Raw genomic sequence first — 17,966 nt, forward strand, 5'->3', positions numbered from 1 at the left:
TTCAACAAAAAAAGGGAAGGTGGAGAAAATTACCATTTTTTAAAAAGTTTTTTCCTCCAGGGTAGAACCTGGCAAAAATAGTCCAGTAAATCTGACTCTGTATTGAGCACACTGAAATATATTAAGGAAAAACCCCCAGTAGTTTAATGCATATGTATCAAATAATGGGGAAGAGCCAACTCAGCTTCTTGTCAAGGAAAACCATACTCAAAAATCTATTAGTACTCTTCGAAGGAGTCAGTAAGTTTGGTCTGGTTATTACAGCTAGAGATGGGACTGTTCTACTGTGTGGCATTGTCCTGCCAGACTCTTATCACATCCTTAGGTTCCTATTCTGACATCAAGTCATTTCAGGGTGCTTGCCCACAATTTATGGGATTTCACGAGTCTGTTCTACTGCATATCTGCTTCCATTCCTCCCACAGCTCATAATGTTTATTCTCTGATTATCTAATCAGTTGCACAACTACTTCCCCTCCACCCCCAAATTTAATCTGAAAGTAACTCGCATATATTCAATCTGCTTTTCTACCCCAAAACTTCCAGTCTGTAATCAATTTTATAATTTCTATTATTATCCTAAAATGCCCTCAAAATTATCCTATTTCCCTTCCATTTTTATCAGCTTGTACATTTTCACTGTCGGCACACCACTCTTCTATCCAGTAGCTTCCTATAATTTCTTTCTTCTAACTGAATTGTACTTTTTGATTGGTAAAAAACACTGTATAAAGGAATGGATTGGAGAAATAGAATACAAAAATGTAGTGAAATCTGACAGAACAAAGTGCAAGGACTAGAGTGTAGAGACTAATTGCAATTAAGCACATAAACTGTGGTTCAGTAGTTGGAAATGACCTAAGTGTAGACATATGTACTTCTATTAGTATGTCCCTAGATTATTAGATGCAATTGATGCAGCCATGGAAAAGAATGAAGATTTTGATCCTAAGGTTAAACAGAGACGAATGTGATCTAGAACAGGTGAAGACCCAACATAATGCTATACAAAATGGAATAAAATAGTTTGATTAATTGGCATAGTAAAATGAAGGCCAAAGTATGTTTCTTTCAGGGCCTTCCTGCTTTCTGTTGTTCACTGGACTTTTTGTTAATGGATCCTCCTTTTTATTTTTTATTTATTCACAAGCCAATCTGCTTTTATTTCTAGCTTTAAACCAAAAGAATTACCTGTGAACATTTAATTTCCTACCTGAAAGATTGTATCAGCCCACTTTTGGGGATAGAGGTGAGTACTTTCTGATCTCAACTTTCCAGATGTCTAGTAAAATACCATGGAAATAGATTTGTTGCTCTTCAAGATTTCTAAATTTTGACAAGAATTATTGCTGATGAATTACATACATCTAACATTTTTTGCCACTACTAGGTTTGGTGGCCCCTTGTGTGTGGGGCTTCTTACAAATTCATACTCCAAATCCTTTCAGTTTGTTCTCATTACTACTAGAAGGCTTTAAGACCTTCTCTGTTGTCCTGTGTATCATTAAGAGTTAGGCATTTCTTTCTGATTCAATGCCACCTTTAATCATGTCACCAATGAAAGCCTAACAAATTTCACTAAATGCCTCTCAGCCTTAAATTAGCTGCAACACTGAAAAGATCAACACCTTTTATTGCCAATGCTTGCTGTAATTTGTGTATATTCCATGGTGTCATTTTGATTCAGTAATGTAATTTTCATCAAATATTTCTGGTATTAGTGGCTACTGTTTGGTAACATCTTTTTAATGTGAAATACATTTTTAAAAAGTCCCAACTCTTGAAAACATTCTTGAGCCATTTAAGAACATTACCTTGACTGGATCCCACTGACCAAAAGAACTTAGTAATTTATATGAGAAAACTAGCATCTTCTGTGCAAGTGGCAGACTTATTGGGTAACATTTCTCAAAAATGCTTCTGCGGTTTTCCACTAGAGATTTCAGCTTCCTGTACATTTGGTAGCACACAACGTGAGGCTTCCGTCCTCCATTGATCTCAACTGGTGGTATTAATAACTTCTCAAGTTCTTCCTGGTTATGAAAACATAATGAAATATTAGAATCATAAATGCAATCAGATTTTTAATAAAGACTGATGGCAATATTTTCTGTGAACTATCAAGGATTTCCTAAGCATGTTCTCAGTCAAAATAAATCAGCAAAATTTGGTTTGAGATGGGAATTGTTCTTCCTGCCCACTGAAGTTTAAACTTCTATATTAGGTGTCACACTGCTACAATTTTATATTATTATCTGGTTTTGTAAACCTCTCTGGTCAGTGGATAGAGCTTCTTCTAAATCATTATTAGTGTATTTCTCAAGTGAGATACTTAGTAGATAATAAACAAATGCCACCAATCTACCTACTGCCTTAGATGTGGCATTAGCATAGCAGATATCTAGTGTTAGATGAGGTTACCTCGCCATAGGCAACTGCACTGATTTCAAGAAAATTGTTACTAGGTGTGGGAACGGTGCCAAACACCTGGCATCTTAACCAAGATTAGATTTGGATTTTTTCTTTACATTTGGTTTCATCACCAACAACTAGGAACTGAATTAAAAAATAGAGCCATCTAGTAAGAATTTTGCCTCAAAAATTATTTTTACATACTGTTCATACATTTAACAACTCTCTAGTTTAGTTGCCTGTGTCAACTGACTTATCAAAAACAAAATGACACCAAGACTGGACAGGTCTACCCAAAAGCTTCCTTTTTTTTTTCTCTACCATATTAGTCATACAAATTATATACTCTTTAAAGTCTATACCTTCTCAGTACAGTCTTCATCTTGTTCACATACTTAGATCATGAATAAAGCAGCACCGTTATTTAAGCACTATAATTTTTAAATGTGACCAATAAATATGGAAATTCTTCATGTGATCATATAATTTAACAAAATAAGCAGTGGTATCAGTACCTGCACACTTTGTAATATCTCTACTTCTGATTCAAACTTTTCTGAAATTTCATTTTGCATGCGCTCAACAGCATCTTCTTCATTTTCTTCTTCTTCTGGTTCTTCCTCTTCATCATCTTCTTCAAACTCTTCTGCAAGTATAGCTTCAATATCTTCATTCTCCTCCTCCTCCTCCTCAGTAGCTTCATCATTCTCCTTATTTGCTAAAGCCTATAAAGACAAAATATTTTGTTGTTTCATGTCTATGAAACAGAACATATGGAACATATGGTATTCTTGTCTCTTTTTTAATTAGAAAAGCCATTAATTCAACAAAACCTCATTTTGGGATATCCTTTATCATAAGCAAAAATCTAGTAAATACTAGAATCTTATTTCAGAAGAAAATACAGAAGTATTGCATAGTGCATACAATGAACCATTGTATCAGTTCCAAGAATACTTAAAAAGCCTGAGGAGCTACACTGCAGCTTTGATAAGAGGAGTGTTTTTTCATACACAGTATTGTAGTTGGACAGGACTTTGTCATGTTTGATGAAAGTGTAGCTGACAGGATATCATGAGCAGTCAAGTAGTACCTGAATGCATTTATAAATATATTATGTAATTGACTTTGGGCAGAAATCCTGGTACAGTCCTATTCCGGATTAACCATGGATTTGACAGTATACTTAAAGGCACATGCCTAATTTCAGTTAGTGGGGCTACCCTTATGCTTACAAATTAGATACATTAAACACATTCATAAGTATTTTCCTGAATTGAAGCACATATTGAGAATTCTTTTAAAATCATTTTTAGTCTTCATGAATCGATAGTTTCTAAGGCAATTCAAACATAATATAAAATTATTTTTGAAAGTAGAAGTTTCTCACAGTCTATCATAATTTTACTGTTCTAAATTGTCCTGAAGTCTGTGACTAAAAGCTCTAGAAATTTCTATGGTATGAATGCAAACACTTCAATTTTAAAACTTTCTTATTAGGTTGTTTTCTTACCTCTTGCTTCTTTTTTCGTCGCTCTGCTAAAAGTTCTTCCCTTCTTCTGGCAATCTTCTCATTCTGTTAATGAAAAAAAGATGTAAGAAGACTGATGATACTTCCAAAGCTCCGCTCTGAAAATTGGTAATGTAACCTATAATTAACACTGTTCTTTCCACCTTAAAATTCTGTTTCCAGTTGGTTCTAATGTTAAAAAATACTACCTAGAGTTTGAAATGTTGCTGACCAGATATATGCCTCTACTAGGCAAACATGTAAGTATACTTTAGTAAAGGTAATTTTGCAGATTCTGAGATGCAGATTAGAGGAAAAAGAAAGACTGATTCTTACCACACTGAAAATAAAGTAATAGGTTTATTGGTAAACTACAGAGTTTCTAAATTTATAGGTGATTTTTGCCATTTAGCAAAGGGGTGACTGAGTATGGTAGCAAATGTGTGGTGTTCCCTTTGACTGTTTAAGGATATTAATGGTATTGTATGAGTCCTGGCCCAAATTCTGCTGTCCTAAATTCCTGTGTGTCAGCTGCTCTGTAGTAATTATGCTCAGACCTTTTCTGATCTTACATGTGAAGTACTTTATCTCACTTTTACAGAAAGTTAGGAGCCTTGAATATATTACATGTGCCAATTGCAAATGTCTGCATAGAGGCTTCGGGTTACCTCAACCAATTTGTAACCTGTTCAGTAGTAGGCACAGCTTCATTTGAATGGGACACAGAGCAGCTGCAACAGCACTGAGAATGTGGCTTAGAGTTCCTACATTCCTGCGCAGAGTATCAGAGTTGGGAACACAGACACACCCCCCGTACAGTAGTGAAGTCAGCCTACGGGAGATGCTGATCAACTCAACAGCACATGCTCAGGGAATCTGGGATGCAACAACATTACAGTGCATGAACTGTCTATTGGACTTTTTTATCACCATATTCACTCCCTCCATCTAGCTGCCTTTTTTCCTGGACTTCCCAGATTCTGTCAGACTGCCACTTCTCTGGCAGCACAGCTGCTTATCTTGGGCTGCGAGATGCCCAAACTCCTGCATAAATTAATTGCCTACAAGAGGAAAGGAGCCCTTAATTATTTTGGTTCCTCTGGTAAGCCTAGGAATGCTGTGAATGAATAGGCTGTGGCTCCTGGCTCAGATATCTGTTACTCTGTGTGCTCTTCACAGCTTTGGGAGTTTCAGAATCTGTGTTTATACTTCTCCTGTAGAAACAACAAAAAAAAACTATGTAGGGCTGAAAACTTACCCTTTTTTTTGCTTTTAGTTCCTTCAGCTTCTTTTTATATTCCTTTTTTTTACGCCGTCTGTCTTTCCATTTTTTCAGACGTAGAGGCAAAAGACGGTCAAGAATGTCATCTTCTTCTACTTGAATATAAACTGCAACATCAGGACAGAGTCCTCGTTCTGACAAATATCTGGCTTCATCTGAAGTACGAGGGAAGCCATCCAGTATAAAGCCTGTGGACCTAATTGGAAAATAAGACATTTATCATTACACAGTGTAGTTTAAAGTGCAACACAGTGAACATGTAATTATTTGGAAAAAAACCCACAAACCCTCCCATATTAAATGCATATGTTAGGAGTAAAATTAAAAAAAATTCTTTCAGCTGGTATCTTTTAACATTGCAAAACTGATATTTCACAATGTATTTTTATTAGTGTACTTACAAATTAATTTCTTCTGAGGTTTTAATGTCAATGCTTAAATATTTTAAAAGAACTTAAAAAACCCAAAATAAATCATGTCCTCAGACTTGTTTGTGTGACTCTAAAAACAATACTTCTTAAGCACTGCTCTCAAAAAATAGAAGGTGTCCCAAACACTTTTCTGGTAATGACTGCCAAAGAAAGCTTGTGTCTGAAAATTTATGTTTCTTCTCTATTATAGGTTGAGAAATTTGCCACTCAGCATGACTTATATTTTTCTTCCTGCAGATGTTAAAAACAAGTCAGTTATACCTGGAAAGCTCTATGGCTTATTAGAGCTCTTACAATTTCAAGTAAGGTGAGTAGTTATGTTAGGCTGAGTGTTGTGTTGATAAGAAGTTAATATTTATTTCTATTACTTTAGACTTTAATAGGATACATTGTAAAATTGCAGAAAACCAAAGAAGCTGCAAGAAGTGGGAGTGGAGGGAAGAACAGAAAGCCCTGGAGGCTGTGGGGAAGAAGAGTATAACATAGTATAGTTTAGTAGTGTAATGTATTGTAATGTGATATAATATAGTACAATATATTACAACATCATGTGTAATGCTGGGAAATTTTGGTGCATTCTTTTTTTCCTAAAACAGGGAGCTGTTTTCACATTGTGTAGAGAACCATTGTCCCCTATCTGTAGTCAGGACAGAAATTACATAAAACCAGAAAAGTTTGTTTACGTATCTATCCTGTAAGACCGTGAAAACTACCCAGCTGTTTAAAAGATTTAATTCTATTCACGTGTGCCAAGTACTTTTGTCCAATCCTGTGTGCAGCATATGAAACATGATATTACTGTCAAATTATCAATCAAAATAGTACAACAAAACCAAGACTGACAGGTAGGTCATTACTCATAAAAAGTACATGAGCATTGAAATAATCTCTGCAATAGTTGTTTACAATTGCGGACACAATGGATGATATACTTCCTAAGATTAATTAAAGAGAGAGAGAATCTAATTACAGTTACCGGAATGGCTCTTTCTTCCACCAGTCAGGAACAATCTTATCAAGAACTTTTCGAGGCAGTTCCATGTTATCCATCAGATTTGCTTTGATTGCCTCTTCCTCATCAGTTAATTCCACTTCCTTTATGTAAAGAAAATCCACCAAAAATGAAAAAAAATCCAACCAAAAAACAAAACAAACCAACCAACCAAAACCAGAAAGAAGTATATACTTGACACATCTATTGTTTTTTTGGCTAAGGTACCATCTTCATTTGACTTAAACCAGCAGAAATAAACTCATTTGCCATATTGCATCATACTACATTATATATTTTAGGTAGTTCCCTAAACTTAGGGCAACTGCTGCTGTATGATTTTTAATGAAACCTAAAATCAAGCACAACTGTTAAGTATTTAATTATACATATGCTCAATTCAGAGGAATAGAAACTGAAATGAGCAGAGTTTCTCCTAATTGCCTACAAGCAGTTTTCCACTTGGCTATACCTGTTCCCATGCTGGAAGATTACCTGTACTACATCAGAATGTTTTTTCACTTTTTAAAAGCAACTATTATATTCGGATGGAATAAAAAAAAAAAGTTAAAAAAGGATATGTAAGGTTATTTGGTATAGACATAAGAACAGATATCAGACATAGAGGATTGTTCTAAAGAACAATCAAGCAGTATTAATGACTAGTCAAATGCAGAGTATTCAAATACCAAATCAAACTACTAAATTCTTGTGGAAAACTGTTGGGCTTTTTTCCAGAATATATAACTCTGTAAGACTGATATGGTTGAGGATGCACTTCTCATAGAATGGCTTCTTGACACAGACTGTGGTAAAAAATAATGAAAAGACGATATACATTGGTGGCTCTGAATTGGTTTACATAATTCATATATCAAAAATCAAAACATGTCTGATATCCAAAGGCCGTGTCTGAATAAGAATTTCTATGCCTGCCATCTATTCTGATAATGTAGCCAAAATAACTTGAGAATATGCTGGAAGTCACAGGTCTAATGTAGTGTGTAATATTTTCTCTAGTGCCTGACACAGTATATATATTAAAAGATGTTTGTATGACAGAAGATACCTAAGTAGACAAAGTGGTAGCCAGATTTGTAACACAGAAGCATCTTGAAAGAAATGTGTGAAGTGGGAAAAAACAGTAAAACACATATAAAAGTGTGTCACTGACATTACCACTGCCAAAGAGATGTAGGAATGGCATTTGTATCTGATAAAAGAAAAGAAGCATGAGATGTATATTCCAGGTAGAGAAAAGAGAACACCCCACAAAGCAGTGATTTGAAGGAAAAGGCTGCTCCCCAGACCTGTCAATGATGTGAAGGCCTTGGCTGACACTAAAACAACCAGGATGGTATCTTTTTGCTGAACTTCCCAGACTGCATGGTATGTTTTTGTTCGCCTTTAGTGGTTTTGCTTTGAACATTATAGCTGACCTTAAGCTCTGACAGATACACTTCTACTGTCTTGTGCCAAAGTGAAAGAAAATGATACAAACGGAATTTAATGAAATTTTGGAGAGGTGGTGGGTCAGTGAAAAACAGGATAATCAGACAGTCCAGTGGTAGTCATATTCAGAGAAATGCCTGGGAAGTCTACAACCTTGGAAATTATCCTCTAGAGTTTTGTGTGTGGACCAGTGAATGGGTTTCTAAACTGAACTGAAATTGTAAGCTGTGCTTAGGTCATGCCATCAGATAAAGTACTTTATAAGAAATATGAGAAAAAAAATACTAAGTAGAAGATTGTTTCCCAGCAGATATAAAGATGACAAGGAAAAAATACTAACAGAAATGCTTTGGTGTAAGACATGTATTGATGCAAAAAAAAAAAAAAAATTGAGTGAGAGCCAGCCATAGCCATCAGTGCCAGAAACACTTGCCATATTTTTGGTTGTGATGACCACATTGTTTGACCAGCCAAAAGAACCCCCTCTTTGATTTTGATGAAAACCTGGATTTTTGTTCTGACATCCATGATTTTGATCTGTACTCCATCTGTGTTGAAGCATTTGCTTCCAGTATTACCTGCTCTTGTATTATTTCATCAGAACACTACCTTCCAGTTATCAGGGACTTGTTCCACTTTTCAAGACAGTAGAGTGGCCTTGAATGCACCTTTGGCAGCTTCATCAGCTCCTGCAAGTGCACCCCATTGGCATATATGTGTCCAGTTTACATAAATGATCTCAAATTTGATCCTGTTTTGAGTAGTAGCATTTTTTACCCAGGCTTTCCTATTAGACACAGAGCCCTCTAGGCCACAGATTAGACTGTACTTGCAAAGACCATGTTTCAGGGTCAGACTCATATTTTCTAGATCTTTTGCTGCTGTTGCACTGCATAAATTCTTCTTGCAACCCTTCAGATCCCTCACTAGTTTCCACCTCTGTTGAGTGCTCATCTTCCTAATGCTGTGCCTGAGTGTTGTTTCTGTATGCCTCCTGCTCTGCAGCCTGCTGCCTCTCCTGCATGCTTCCTTAAATCCTGTAGTAGGAAGTGCTTGAAGATCTTTGATGACTAGTAACTTGAAGGAACTTGGCAGGTATCAGGAGCACACACTAAAAAAAAGGCTCTTAAAATATGATGCAGAAACTTACTTCTTCCTGAACCTTTGAGTATTGGATAAATCCTTATTTCTATTGTGCAAGAGGTAGATTTTCGGTTTCTTTGTACTACGTATTTTTGAAAGATTCATATGCTGTGTACCTGTGTTGAGACTTCTCCACACAATGAAGGATTTTAGCATATCCATTGCTATCTAAAGAATTTATTTGCATTAAAACCTTGTGGATTTTTTTTTCTCCCAACATGTCACTGCCTAATAAAAGAAAATATAAAATACTCTCCCCAATAAACATTTATGTAAAAGTTTCTTCTTCCGAGAAATTGCATCCTGTAAGAAATAGGATCTAGAATGTGTATTTGTAAGGATTTCAAACCAGTAGTCAATCTGACTAAGAAAAAGAACTGATTTTCTGAAAGTTATCATTTATTAATTATTCTACAAGTATCATGAATATACAGCTATTTGAAACAGTTTTTTAGCTAAGCTACAAGGCATATTTTATGCTACTCAAGAATTGTTTTATTTTTCTGGTTTGAAACTGCTGCCAATAGGCAAAGAAACACTAAAATCCAGGTTATGAAACCTATTGCATTAAAAAAATACTAGCTTACCCTGTTATTAATGCTGAATATTTGTGGTTTTTTCTGAGAGATGATCAGACCTAAGGGCTGGTAGAGGCATTCTATCCTTTTGCCCCAAGAGAATGCAAAGAGCACAGCTAGTGAACATTTTTAAAGTCCTGTGCAATTGGAACACATGCACTTGACTGAACCTGCATATTGTAAACACTTAAAGGAAACCATACCTTCCCATTATTATTCTGACCTTAACCATTTTTTTGCCCCTCAGCTGGTCTTCCATTGGCCACTTAGCATCTGTCTCTACTATTTAGAAAAAAACTGTATATAAATCTTGAAAATGTTTTGAAGAATGTTTGTGGTATTTGTAAGAAAACATTGTCAAGAACTATTATTTCCAAATTTCATCAAGTATTTAATTTAACATAATTTTATAATTTTTACAATTTTATAGGAAATTCCTATTCTGGCCTGAAAATGATTATTTTGTGTATGGATGTAAAAAAGATTATTATTACCTGTTTGGTTTTTTCTGTTTCAGTTTTAGTCACGGTCCGAGAGAAATCTTCCAGTTCCTCTGGTATTTTATTGTCATCTTCGCGATCTTCATCAAAAGAGGGCCCAACTTTCTTTTTAGTTTTGGGTAAAATCAATTCCTGTAGATATTCTTCAAACTGAATATGGAAAATGCCTAATTTGTCTGCTATCTGTCGTGCACAAGTACTTTTACCTGCTCCATGAATCCCAAGTAAACACACCCGTAAAGGAGGAGCCTATAGGAAAAAAAAAGGAATATTCTGTAACATTTTGGAGTGTACAGTGCACCCCCTACTGTTTTTCACTTCAAAAATATCATTATAAAAATTCTATAAAGAACAGTCACATAATTTTGTATTTTAATTTTTATGGACTTTCTATTGCTGTTCTAACTAAACTACCTGCTCCCTGGAAACACCAAACAAATCTACTACCCTACTATCAGCAGGTAAAAATGAAACTTCATTAGACAATTCTGGTAAGTCTTCAGTTCTTTTACCCTTTTTCCACTTACAAAAAACCCACAAAAACCCCAATATGGTCATTTGTTAAACACATTTTAAGATTATTGTAAGCCTTTACAATCTTCCTCTCTTTTCTGCTGTATTTGCATCAATAAGTCAATGTGCTAATTTAAATTTACATTAAAAAATCACTAGGGAAGCCATGTGTTTTATTTGCTTCAAGGACTTGCCTAATATATTGTTACCTAGAAAAAAACCAGCAAATATAAACAAATCTAAATGGGAATGGAAAATAGTTATTTTAATCTGTATTATCTGCTTTAAGTAATTTTTAAGATTCTCACTTGTAGTGGTTCCTTGTGAGCCACATACTCCTCAGGGTTCTTCAAAAATTTATCTCTGTACTCAGAAGTTGAAAAGTAATAAATCTTTTCTTTATATTTAGCTGCATGTTCCTGGAGTCCAGGGTAGAGGACAAAGTTCTCTTTCAGACTGACTGGACAAAAGTGTTTTGTGTCTCCCATTTGCCTTTTCTTTTGCTTAGTTGTTTCTTCATCCTTAAAATATGAAAATTTTTAAAAACTCTTAGAATTCAGGAGTTTACTTAGATTAAGTAGATCAGATTAAATAATGCCAAATACATTAACTGAGGCTTGAATGAGGATGGTATTCTCAAAACATTTTGTAAGCTGAAAATAAGTCTATGAAAATACACACTTTTTAGATTCTGAGTCAGAAAACAAACTGTCCAAGAGAATTACTGAGAAAAGAATTAAATTTGAAATATCATGAATATCGTAGTTAGCCATTGAGAACCAAAATTAGGGTAGAAGTATCTATGATAAAATCTTTTCCTACTGTGTTCTTGAAACTGATTTTCTGTTTAAATGTAGACCTCTTCAGAAAATACAATGAGAGCTGGTGTTATGAAGTCAGATTACTTATCCAGTAAAGTTAATTTCTAAAAAATCAATTCAATACTGCTCTAGTACGGTCTATGGATATTCTATACGGATAAATTTGGGGATGGGAATCTTCCAATATAGGATGAAAATAGAAAGGCAAAGCTAGACCTCTAATTTCATTAAAGTGGGCATGCGAAAATTATCAATAGCTGAGATGGAACAGGGGATTTCCCACTACAACTCTGCATCTTCTGATGTTTACATGATGGCTCACAGAATCATTGTTAGCTGACAGAAATCAAAGTTCACATTTGTTTCTTTAATAAAACCCCTCTTTGCCACCTGGCAAAACTAGGTAAGGTGAATCTCTCTATTAGCATGGGGGTATTTGAGCCTCTTGCTGTAGTACAACTACTATTGTCCAAAACACAGAAGTATAGTGAGTGTTCCTGAAGTATATGCTAATATTTATTCTGTAAGAAGGCTTCAGCTGGTTCAAACAAAATCAGGATCAAGCAAAATCTGCCTTCTCTGAGGTTATGTTCAAACCTAAAATAAAGGAATTACAATAAAAGCATAAATGGATAAAACTGGCATGCTTACTTCTTCCTCTTCTTCCTCTTCTTCAACTTCCTCTTCTTCATCTTCCTCTTCCTCTTCCTCATTTTCCCCTTCAGCAGCCAGATCTTGTGCTTCCTCCTCTAAATCTTCATCAGATAATTTCCAACCATAATATTGAAAAGATCCTGAAAAGGTTAGATTTTTTTTTTTTTTTTGTGTTTCAATAGTTATAGAATATATTCTCTTTGTCCATAAAAGTAAGTGCATATGTGGGAGAAAATAATGCCAGCTGTATCCTGGATTTCTTCTACTCACAGAACAAAATGTTCTCCTCAGATGTAGAAATTAGTACATTGTCTCCTCCAAAAATTGAAATTCTACAGGTCGTTTTTGGTTGAAGTAAATTGGTATTTTCAATGGGAACTTGTATTACAAAAGTATTATACAAACACATGCAGATAGTACCATTACTGTTTGCACCAGGATTTTTTTCTTGTTACTCATTGGGAAGAATCATCACTCAAATTTTATTTTATTATAGAGCCAGCACAATAGATGTTTTGGTTAATAAAACACTTGATTTGTAGTAATGATAGGAAAAATGTAGTATTATTTATCCAGTGCTCAAAATTCTAAGAGACCACACAAAGGAAGAAATGTAATTTGTCAAAAGGTATCAATTTAAAAAAATGAATGTAAAATTCAGTTTTGAAATACAGTCTCTGCAGGTGGTTAGCTTAGATTATTACACACCCTGAAAGCCTCATTAACCCACTGAGTATTGTACATTAGTGAACCTTCACTATCTGTCCACTTCTCAAACCAGTATCCTGGCATGCATAGATAGGACAAGTAACTGAGGAAATGTGCTTTCAGAATGTTTAGGGAGCTATTATGCACCTATTTGCATAGCCATATTATATATATTTCAAATACATATATATTTCCCACTCTTCGATGTCTTAAAGGCTGCTATTGTGCTTTTCAGCAGACCCAGAGAACACAATGTGACCCTCTTCATATTAGTAATATCAAACTGAGTATAACCTACTCCCCAATATGCTCATCACATAAGCTATCCAAAATCCCTCTTGATAGTTTAAGTGCCAATCACATAAACAGTGTTACTTACTTTCCATAACCAGCACGATTTGATTTAGCAGACTTTCTGGTGTTTGCTCAGCAATCTCTAAAACAACAACCTGAACTCGAGATGACTTCTTGATTGCTGATTCCAGTGTTTTCCAATCATTCCTGAAAAGGTCAATCTTCTTTTTAATTGTTTTCATTTCTTTTGTATCTGGAAAACCATGCTCTGCAAACTCGGGTTGCATGATTTCTGAAAATCAAATCATGTATAATAGGCAATGCTCCTCTAAAATTTTTTACGTTTAAAAGCTATCATTATGCTTTAGGACTATTTTTATATTGCTCAAGTATGGTGGCATATTTTTAATGCTTCTTCCTCCTCCTAATTATGAATTATTATATTAGTAGTTTACAAAGACAGTTTGTAAATTCCCAGTTTAATTATGTTGATACTGTATATATTGAGGCTTCTCCAGGAAAATAAATGAGGTCAAATTGCTGAACTATATTTGCATATGGTTATTTAAATCAGCACTCAAAATAAATATTACCCCTTCTGCAAAGAAATATAATATAGAATACATTAATCTAAAAACTATGATTTAATGATGAACAGCTTTTGACAGAATAGCCATATGGTCATGCCTCATGCCAGTACAGGAAAACTTTGAATGAATAAATAAATGAAAATAAAGTAAAAAAGTCTTATCATGACTTCCCTCTGTAAATACTGGAACCGGGAAACTCTCACAGGAAATCCTGGCTTTAATAAAGCCATGTCTGCATATAACCACTTGTTTAGTAATTAAGAGAGAGAGAATACTTTAATCTCCTAAGAAATGTGCAGAAATTTGTAGTGTCTGTTGTTTAAGATCAGTCCAAGCCTGTTTGCTAACACTGTCTCACAGAAAGGAGGCAGAAGTTAGAGACTGAAAGGATGCATTAATATAAATAAGAAAGTCACAGGTACTACATATTGTAAACATGACAAAACCATACCAAATCTGTTGTCATACTCTGTGAGCAAATAAACAAAGGGTTACTTTCTTGCACCACAACATCTCGCTGAAGAAGCCAGATGGAATTAAGAACTTGATATTGAAAGCTGATATTGAATTAAAAACTTGATATTGACACATTAAAAAAGGTTCCAATTAGGAGCTAGATAGGGCTGCAATTACTATCCATTCATACATTGTTAGACCCTGAAAGTCCTAAGACAAAGTTCTATCTCAGCTAGAAGATAATACCCAAGTGCCTATATACCACCATAAAGACCTTGTCACTGGCAGCAGCAATGTGGTGTTGTTGCTGTTGTTCCCATTCCCTGCACTCATGTAATTTTCAACTCTGATTTTCTTTTCTTTCTTACAATTTTTCTTTTGTGTTCTGTTAATAAGTGACGTTAGCTAACAGACAGAAAAGCAGTTGAGAGCAGTGACTTAAATGGTCTGATATTACTATAAGTTTGCTGGGACTTAGAGCACATGTTGTGGTTTTTTCTGGCCAGAAATGAAGATGCAAGAAAAAAAATTTATCAGTGAATGGAATGATTTTCTACTTCACTAAAATTTTCCCCTTCTCTTGTTGTTCCTGTCTTGTATTTAGTTTGAAAGAGCAAGAAGAGATTTTGACACAAGTAACAACATGCTCTGCCTATTCCAATGAACTTCTACTGAATTTTTACATAAAAAGGACCATTACTACTGTTATTCCTTATGTAACTTCCTACATGTACAAAAGAGAGGTATTACTAAAAATGAAAGTCTTATGTAATGCCTTGTATGTAAAAAGCTTTGACTACTTTCTCAAAAATACAAAACCTCGAAACATGAAAACCCCAATGCTTTTGGCCAGTGCTCACTATGTCAAATTGCAGCACTGTAACATTCATTTTGAGTTTGTCGCAATCTGAAAAATCCAAACAATTTTTCTGAAAGGTTAGATTGCCCTGTTACAGTTTTCTTCATTAAGAAAACATATTTCCTCCCAGAACCAAGCATTCCTCAATCTCCTCATATGGACTGTCAAAGAAATTTGCAAATTACACATTTAATTTTCCAAAATAGAGCCAAAAGGCAAAAAGTGTATAATGTAGCTGAATTTCAGTGATTAGGTACCAGGAAGATTTGGCAGGAAACAGATCGAAACATAACAGTCAGAGTAGAGATGCTGCCTAATTTTTGTCTAATATTCTACCAACTAAAGCATCACCTTGAAGTGTCAATATCAGCTGGGATATGTGAGTGCCTGCAGAACAAAGAACACATCTAACACGCCTTCCTTTGAAATTCCTTCATGGCCCACTAAGGTTGGTCCCTTGCTAGTTTGCTGCTTGTGCTTATTTCTACAACCCTTTAGTCCATACATGAAGTCAGGCACTTTAAAGGTAGTATGGGAGTTAGGGGTACTGCAATGTCTACATCTTCTTAAGGGTCTGTGTCACAATGTGTAGACGTCTAGAAATACACTAAATTTCTAAATATTTAGGTGCTTTTAATAATTTTATTCTTCTACTTTTGAGGCTGAAACTTTTATTCTCTCAATACCACTATTTCTCTCAACTATTTACATGATTAACTGACATTTGGAGCAAGTTGGGCTCTCTACAGCAATTCAGGTGCTGGCTCAGGGACTTGAGGGCACCCCTGGGCCTGGCTGTCCCCAGCCAGCCCCTGGGGCTCCCCCCACCTGCTCACAGCCCAGGACCCCATGTCAACCCTCAGGGCTGTCAGCCCCTGCTCCAGCAATACTGTTGCAGAGCCAAGGTGAACTGCAAAACTATCAAAAAATAAGCATTTTGACAAGTATTTTTGTGATCTTTGATAACAACCAATACTTAATACACTTCCCCCTGGTTTTTTTACAGTTTTGAACAATGCAACTATTAGACTGACACCTCAGTGGCTAACCTTCCTCTTATCTGATTACTAGTCTAAACCTAAATCAAAGTGCAAAAGGGCATATCATTAAGCAGAAACACCTTGCAGATTTCAGATAGTTTTATCTTGAATTAGAAATATGTTTTCTCTTGAAAATGTTTACAAACATTTGCATTTTAGTAAACTAGACATTCATTCTATATATGTCATTACATTACTTATTCCCTGCAATTACACTTTTGCCTCTTGCCATGCTTCTAAATAAGAACATAAAAATACCTTTTTATGTACATTAAAAGATGTTGTGCAAATGGTACCCTTAATTATGTTGCGTTCTGCAGTGATACATTCCAAATGAGACAGAGATTCAGCCAGGTAAAACCTGCTTAAATTTGGGCAGCTCTAATGCAATATGTAATGATGACTCGCTTAGGAACACAGATTTTAAGAACAGAAGGAAAGGATACATTACTAACTAGGTTACTCTAACTGCTGCTTGCACGTGTTATCCCCGGCACAGTCCCACTGCAGAAATCACATGTGCTGCCTTGTGAACCACAGCCCTACTCACAGCAGGAACACATGGAAGAGGGGATGAGGGCTGGCTGGATCTGGCTTTCAAAAGATCATCTTATAGTCCAGCCCTTTAAAAACCTCTCAGTTCTGAGCAGGTCATGACACTTTGGAAATATACAGGCAGAACAAGAGATTCAAATGAATATTTGAAATCATCTGAGACAGAATACTGAACATGTCAATGAATCCACTTAATAGAGTCATTCCCATCCCCTTTATCTCAGATGCACTTACAATTCATGTTACCTCTCCTGATAAGCTGTATTTAGCAAATGGTGGACCAGCATGTGTTCCAGCTCTAGGGACACAATTCCAACAGAATACCTCCATCCAGAAGGTTTTGTTGCTTAAGGAAACATATCCAGCAGCAATTATTGCATACTTACAGAACTTTTAAATAGATTACCCAGGTCTAAGTGTATTGAAGAAACTTTCCCCTGGAAAGAGGGGAGAAGTAACAAAAGAAAAAAGGTGTACACTCCTAGTGAAAAGAGACAGCCCAAAAATCAGACAACCAAAACCTCATTTGGTTTTGGTTCGGTTATTTGAATTTTACTGTGACAAAAATGTTGCCTACCTGGCATTTAGTTTGTTTCAGACTTACTCTCAAGGACCAAGTAAGGCAGCTGAACTTTTACCGTTAGATGCAAATTATAATAACTCTGCTTCGAGAGGTTATTTATGGTGAGAAGACATTTTTTAAAAAATTAAAAACATAGTCAAGAAAAATACATGAAAAGACAGCAATGTTTTAAAAATAAATTATATAAAAATGAAAACAACTTTCTTTCTGAGGAGGTGGCCTTCTACCTAATAGTGCTGTTCTTAATTTAATTTACTTGTCACAGCAGTGATAGGAAACAATCTTCCCCAGCCTTAAATCTTGGGCTTTCGTAGGGATTGCCTATATGCCAATCTCTCATATTCTTTTGCTCTGCATCTTCTTTGCTTTTACTGAGCATAGTTACCATAGAGACCAACAATCCTCAAAGGCTTTCTACCCCCACATTCTCTAAATGAATTGTTGGGGAAGGAGAGCCTTTAATATCTTAGTATCTCTGACTTTTTCTTCCCTCAGTCCACATTCAGCAATAAAAAAGATTTAAAAGTCCTTCTTTCCTCCCCATTGAAACACTGCCAAAGCTGACACAGACACATCAGAAACCAGCATGTCTTC

At 35.4% G+C, this 17,966-nt stretch overlaps 1 protein-coding gene across 8 annotated transcripts in view; it reads right to left on the reverse strand.

Annotated features, from left to right (window-relative positions):
• Positions 1-17,966, reverse strand: part of AK9 (adenylate kinase 9) — a 60,164-nt gene that overhangs the window by 12,397 nt on the left and 29,801 nt on the right. For 7 of the 8 annotated variants that reach the window (XM_048299583.1, XM_048299585.1, XM_048299584.1 and 4 more), the window contains 9 exons: positions 13,375-13,581; positions 12,285-12,427; positions 11,121-11,333; positions 10,294-10,548; positions 6,612-6,730; positions 5,181-5,400; positions 3,926-3,988; positions 2,928-3,137; positions 1,815-2,033 (listed from right to left, as the gene is read on the reverse strand). In XM_048299583.1, coding sequence (XP_048155540.1) covers positions 1,815-2,033; positions 2,928-3,137; positions 3,926-3,988; positions 5,181-5,400; positions 6,612-6,730; positions 10,294-10,548; positions 11,121-11,333; positions 12,285-12,427; positions 13,375-13,581 — 1,649 coding nt within the window. The remainder of the gene's footprint in view (positions 1-1,814; positions 2,034-2,927; positions 3,138-3,925; positions 3,989-5,180; positions 5,401-6,611; positions 6,731-10,293; positions 10,549-11,120; positions 11,334-12,284; positions 12,428-13,374; positions 13,582-17,966) is intronic. The other variant, XM_048299581.1, reaches the window with a different exon arrangement.

The sequence above is a fragment of the Corvus hawaiiensis genome, chromosome 3 (genome assembly GCF_020740725.1).
Source record: "Corvus hawaiiensis isolate bCorHaw1 chromosome 3, bCorHaw1.pri.cur, whole genome shotgun sequence".
Taxonomy (NCBI): Eukaryota; Metazoa; Chordata; class Aves; order Passeriformes; family Corvidae; genus Corvus; species Corvus hawaiiensis.